This window comes from Salvelinus sp. IW2-2015, linkage group LG32 (genome assembly GCF_002910315.2).
Source record: "Salvelinus sp. IW2-2015 linkage group LG32, ASM291031v2, whole genome shotgun sequence".
NCBI lineage: Eukaryota > Metazoa > Chordata > Actinopteri > Salmoniformes > Salmonidae > Salvelinus > Salvelinus sp. IW2-2015.
This window is the reverse complement of record NC_036871.1, coordinates 4,698,285-4,704,284: the sequence shown is the minus strand read 5'-3', so window position 1 is coordinate 4,704,284 and position 6,000 is coordinate 4,698,285. Positions and strand designations below refer to the sequence as shown.

At 42.0% G+C, this 6,000-nt stretch overlaps 1 protein-coding gene across 8 annotated transcripts in view; it reads left to right on the top strand.

Annotated features, from left to right (window-relative positions):
• Window positions 1-411: 411 nt before the first annotated feature.
• dlg1b (discs large MAGUK scaffold protein 1b) overlaps window positions 412-6,000 on the top strand; it is a 160,531-nt gene continuing 154,942 nt past the window's right edge. For 3 of the 8 annotated variants that reach the window (XM_023978023.2, XM_023978021.2, XM_023978025.2), the window contains exons 1-3: window positions 415-1,272; window positions 4,462-4,563; window positions 5,202-5,255. In XM_023978023.2, the coding sequence (XP_023833791.1) occupies window positions 745-1,272; window positions 4,462-4,563; window positions 5,202-5,255 (684 nt within the window). In that variant the 5' untranslated portion in view covers window positions 415-744. Of the gene's footprint in view, window positions 1,273-4,461; window positions 4,564-5,201; window positions 5,256-6,000 lie in introns of all 8 variants that reach the window. The other 5 variants (XM_070436814.1, XM_070436813.1, XM_070436815.1 and 2 more) reach the window with 5 other exon arrangements.

Genomic DNA, 6,000 nt, shown 5'->3' with positions numbered 1-6,000 from the left:
TTGCTGATAATGGGCCTCTGTACGCCTATGTAGATATTCCATAAAAAAATCTGCCGTTTCCAGGTACAATAGTCATTTACAACATTGACAATGTCTACACTGTATTTCTGATCAATTTGATGTTATTTTGATGGACAAAAAATGTTGCTTTCTTTCAAAAACAAGGACATTTCTAAGGGACCAAAAACTTTTGAACGGTAGTGTATTTCACAAAAGTTACCAGCCACAGCAGGTGCTTTTATGAAATGTAAATGAATGCTATGGATCCCTTCCCCCCCTGCTTGCAACAGGGACTCCTCGTCGCATTCCCGGGCTGCTGACGATGACATGTAGGGCTGTGTATCCGAATCCGGGGGCGACATTGATTATTCATGCCAGGAGAGGGCCCCCTCTGTGCTGACATGTGCCATGCTCACTGGAGCCTATTAATTGGCATGAGAATGAGAGGAGATGAGAGGGTGTGAGTAATAGGAAGAGAGAAAGATACGGTAGAGGGGTGAATGTGCAAGTTAAGAGAACTATTGAGAAAGAGAGGGAGTATTGAAACAAGGCAGTGATGGAGATGGTTGAGGGGGCTGAAACCCGAGAAATAGGATTGGGTTTTGTCTGTTGCCAGCACGAAGCTTAACAGGAACAATTTCACTCCTCCCGAGCAGTAACGAAAGATCCCTCATCCTCGAGACTCTTCATCTCATTCTCCAACCGGGAAACTTCAGTTCCACATCCTCTGCTCGGTTTCAGAAAATGACTACGTACTACCCGATGCACGAATACGGCTCCAAGGCCCCGAATGGTAGTGGCGAGAGGGGCCCAGGCAAGATATCCTGTCAACCATGGGTCAACCTGAACCTCCAGGAGTCCCTCGCTCACCTGCACCCCCTTCAAAGGCAGCACGCCATCGAGCTGCACCAGCAACAGCAGCAAATGCAGCAGCAACAATTGCAGCATCATCAAATGCAGCAACAACAAATACACCAGCAGAAACAACAAATGCAGCAACAACAACTACAGCAACAACAGCTACAGCATCAGCCTTACCGGCCACCTCAACATCCGCCAGCTCACTCGTCCCTGGCCACCTTTACCTCCTGCACGCTCCCGGCATCGTGCAAAGCCAGGAGCCGCTTCATCAACCTCCGAGACAGCGTCAAGAAGAGCCCCACCAAGAGCACGGCCAAAGTCATCGGAGGTATCGGTGGCACCCTCAGGCCCGACATGGGTCTCGGTTCCCATGGTTTCCGGGTCCCATGGGTTCCGTTCTCCTTTGAGAAGGTACGTATTACCTCCTTTCCCAGCAGTGGTTGCTTTCTCCATTTTTTTTTGATAAATGTGTCAAGGATATCTTGCACGATATGGTGTACTTTGAGAAGGTATGTCTCCCTCAGCAGTGCTACTGTAAGTGTCCCCATTTGTACTTGACAAATGTTGTGTCAACGATATCTTGCAAGTTATTGAGTCAGGTGTTCCCAGCTTTGCTAAGCATTTTGTAATTTTTTGTAAGAGCTGCATATCCTAGGCAAATATTATTATTTGAAGCTGCAAAAGGGAGAAAGACTTAATTTTTGCATGGGGAATCTATAAGCAGTATAGTTATCCAGTGCCCTAGGAATTGGGGATACTGTACAAAGACATTATGCTAGGATGTTGAATGTTCTTCTCGTCTGAGGATTGTCTTCTACCATGGCAAGGTCTAAACAGTGTTTTTGGCTCAATGATTCAGAATAATCAGTCAATAAAGATGAAAAAATTGCTAAATACAGAAGATACTGTTTCATAACACTCCTATAGTTGTTATTTCACAGCTTGTCAGTCTTATTCCATTGAAATCTAATCTCTGCTCTTTTGTACGTTGTATTATGGAGATACTTTTTTATTCATTTTGAGCAATTAAGCCCTATTGTTAAAGGATTTTGAAGCAGGAGTTCTGAAACTAGGGCTTGCGGATCAATGTTGTCAATGTGGGCTAATTTTAGCACTTTCGCTCCAGCGCTGTTTTCCAATAGGGTATTGCTGCGACAACAGCAGCAGCACAACAGCAATTAAGCCTCTATATCCAAATACTGCTGCACTTACCTCATACAGCCAACAGCAGGCTTCATGAGATGGATCTCTTACATAATTAAGGTGACAGGACTGAGTACTTACTACTTCAGTTGCTTGCTCGCAATTTGAACTTTCACATGTATCGATGTCAATGGAAGATTTGTGGGAACGTTTGAGTTGTCTCAAGTTAGTATAGCACCATATGTGAATGGCTTGCAACTGATTGTGTGTGAATGAATCCTGCTTGTAATAAGGTTTGATAAGGTCACCAGGCAGACCAAAACTCCATCCCACCATAATGGGCTGAAATAATTTTTTAATTAAAAAAAATTGTTGCTAAAAGGGCATTATCATAATTTAAAACATTTCAAAGAATTATTCCAACTTCATATTATGGAAATGTATTTTAAACACATGAAAAGCACCTTTTTGACTGCACTCGGTCTTTAACTTCTTATGGATCCCTTCGCTCGCCAATCCCTGAATCAGATTTCAACCAGGCAGGTGCTACATAAAAGTCAGAAATAACGATATAATTCATGCCATACCTTTGAAGATTTTCTTCTGTTGGCACTCCAAAATGTTCCATAAACATCACAAATTGTCATTTTCTTCGATAAATTGCCTCTTTATATCCCCAAAATGGCAATATATTTGGCGCGTTTGATTCAGAAAAACACCGGTTCCAACTCGCCCAACATGCCTGCAAAGTATCTAATAAGTTACCTGAAAACTTGGTCCAAACATTTCAAACAACGTTCCTAATCCAAATTTATGTATCCTAAAACGTAAATAATTGATAAAATTTAAGACGGGAAATACTGTGCTCAATACCGGACGAAAACAAAGTGAAGCACGTTCCAGGTCGCGCACACCAAAACATTAGTGTGCACCTGGAGTGACACATGGAAATTACAGGGCTACTTCTTCATTTCTCAAAGGAAAAACATCAACCAATTTCTAAAGACTGTTGACATCTAGTGGAAGCCATAGGAACTGCAAGCATATTTCTATTAAAAAGGGATTGCCATATAAAACTAATGGAAAACAGATTGAGCTCAACATTTTTTCCCCCGGGATGGATTGTGCTCGGGGTTTTGCCTGCCAAATCAGTTTTGTTATACTCACAGACATTATTCAAACAGTTTTAGAAACTTCAGAGTGTTTTCTATCCAAATCTACTAATAATATGCATATCCTAGCTTCTGGGCCTGAGTAGTAGGACGTTTACTTTGGGCACGCTTTTCATCCGGACGTGAAAATACTGTCCCCTAGCCCAAAGAGGTTCCTTTTGAATGAAATCCATGAATCATCATTGAATAATTTCAGTCGGGTTTGTGGTGAGTCACAAGGTATTGAGTGAATCGGGTCACAAGGGTGTTAATTGATTCACATTGGGAAAGCCTCCTGATGTCTTCGCTGACGGAAATGTAACAGAAGGCTACCATGCCATAATACAAGAAAAAGACTGCCAACTTCCCTCAGAGCAATAGATGTACGCACTGTTATACAAACTCCATAATGGTATATGGGACAGGTATCACTTGCTGCTACAGTTGAATCATGTATGGAAATGTATTATTTTGCTGTCCCAGTACAATTGCTGCGACAGAATGAGACACACTCTTAGAGGACACTGTTCGGTCTTTCGCTGACATGGATAACGGTGCTTCTGTGTATATTGATTACTGCATTGTTGTCTTTGGAGCTCGTAAGAAAGACATTTCACTGTACTTGTGCATGTGACATTAAAACTTGAAACTGAAACTTGGATGCGTTCACTGCAGGGGAACTACTACATAACGTGATAGGGTTTCTCTTCTGAGAACGATACATTGAGACACACAATGTGTATGCTAGTTCAACTCCACAATACTTTTAATCATATGCTCTGTGCCCCGCTTTCGATGAATGCTACAGCTTCTGTAAGAATCACAATCAAATCAGGCAACATCACAATCAAATTTGGCAACATTTATATTTCAGCAGGCACTGTACTATGCCTGTGGAGTTCTTTAACCCCTAAAATCACCCCTCACAAAGTGAGATAGGTTTTAGGGGTTAATATTGCATCTAGCTACATTTGGAGATTGACATTTCTATATTTTTCAATAAGCACGAAACGGGCATATGTTGAGGCCAACCCCCCACTGTGCCTCATTGTCCCATGTGGATTTGGAGATTGTGTACATACACACACACCTCCATCCTTTCATCCTCCCTCCCACATCCACATTCCATTGGCCTGCATCCCAAATGGCACCCTATTCCCTTTTTAGTTCACTTCTTTTAAACAGAGCCCTGATTAAAAGTATTGCACTATGTAGGGAATATGGTGCCATTAGGGAAGCAGCCTATGGTGTTCATCTGTGTTGCACTGTTTTTCTGACCTCTGACCCATCCCCTGCTATTGTTTAGCAGACAGATGCCGCCCCGCCTTCCTCTCCCATAATCCCCGTGATCCCAATCTCGTCCATCCCAGCTGAGACCGCTCCTGTCATCCTTCCTCCGACGTCACAGGTTTTTTTCTCACTTTTTTTTTCTTCCACAAGCACCCGTCAATTATTTTTCTGTAGTTGGTCATTTTGTGTTGTATATGTTTTTTTAATCCCTGCCATTCCACTGTTTGCTTTGATGGAGTTAGGAGATTACAGTGAGGACAAGTGAGTGAGGGAGAACTACGCATACAGAGCGAGCGAGTGATGGATTGTTCCACACTTTCCCCTTTTGACTCTAAACAACCCATTTGCGTGCCAGCCAGCCAGGSSGGGGGGGGGGGGGGGGGGTGAGCACCACCGACACAAGCCTGGAGGACTTAATTTGATTTATTTAGCCTTTATGCTTCAGCATTGCATATTCCGCAGTGTAAAATGCAATGTACGTATGCTCCTCTGCCCTAGTAATCTCTGATGAAAGCCAGTCGCTATCCTTTTTTACTCATTTGTTTCTGTAGCAACATGAGGAGAGTAAGTGACTGATGCCTTCTCTTTCTGTATGGTGGATATGGGACGTTACATTTTATTTTATTGTACATTTCTATGTGAATTTACATTGTATCCCCAAGTGTAATGGAAATGGCAGATTTTTGGGAATTCTTTGGGAAATGTCTCGGGACATGCAATCCTGAGGTCCTAAGGTCTTTTTCCCCCTCTTTTTAGGCGAACCCTCCCCCTGTCGTGGTTAATACAGACAGTTTGGACACGCCTCCATATGTAAGTTCAAACCTTTTTAATGAAATACACAATTATATTATTTTGATGTAAATCTTCACCACCATGTCTGGGTTGTCTGTTGGATACTTCTAATAATGGTGGATGATGTAGTTAGCTATCATTCAAAATCCCCAAAAAGGTCTGTTTTGTTACTCTTCCCTGAGGTTACAGTGAGCAAAACAATAAGGATTTTGATTAAATAAGGTGTTGAAATTTGACATGAAGCGTGATCGCATGCTTTTAAGAGGTAAATAATTCGGTTTTTGTCTAACTGTATCATTCAAAAATGCTAATATAATATTGTTGTAATCTAAAATTGAATGCTGTTTGAAAGTATGCTTTGTGTGTGTGTCAATGTGTATACACACATACAACAAGTATATACACTGAGTATACCAAACATTAGGAACACCTTCCTAATATTGAGTTGCACATATACATAATCCATGTCTCAGTTGTCTCAAGGCTTAAAAATCCTTCTTTAACTTGTCTCCTCCCCTTAATATCTACTGATTGAAGTGGATTTAACAAGTGACATCAATAAGGGATCATAGCTTTTACCTGGATTCACCTGGTCAGTCAATGTCATGGAAATAGCCTACACACATACTCCTGTGTGTTTGTAGGTACTGTATGTGTGTGTGGACGGCAATCAAATCTGCTTCTAACACAATTGCAGTATGACAGCACCGGGGCACACATCCCCCCCTGAACGCAACTCACAAGTCAAAGGTTAAGGCTCTCC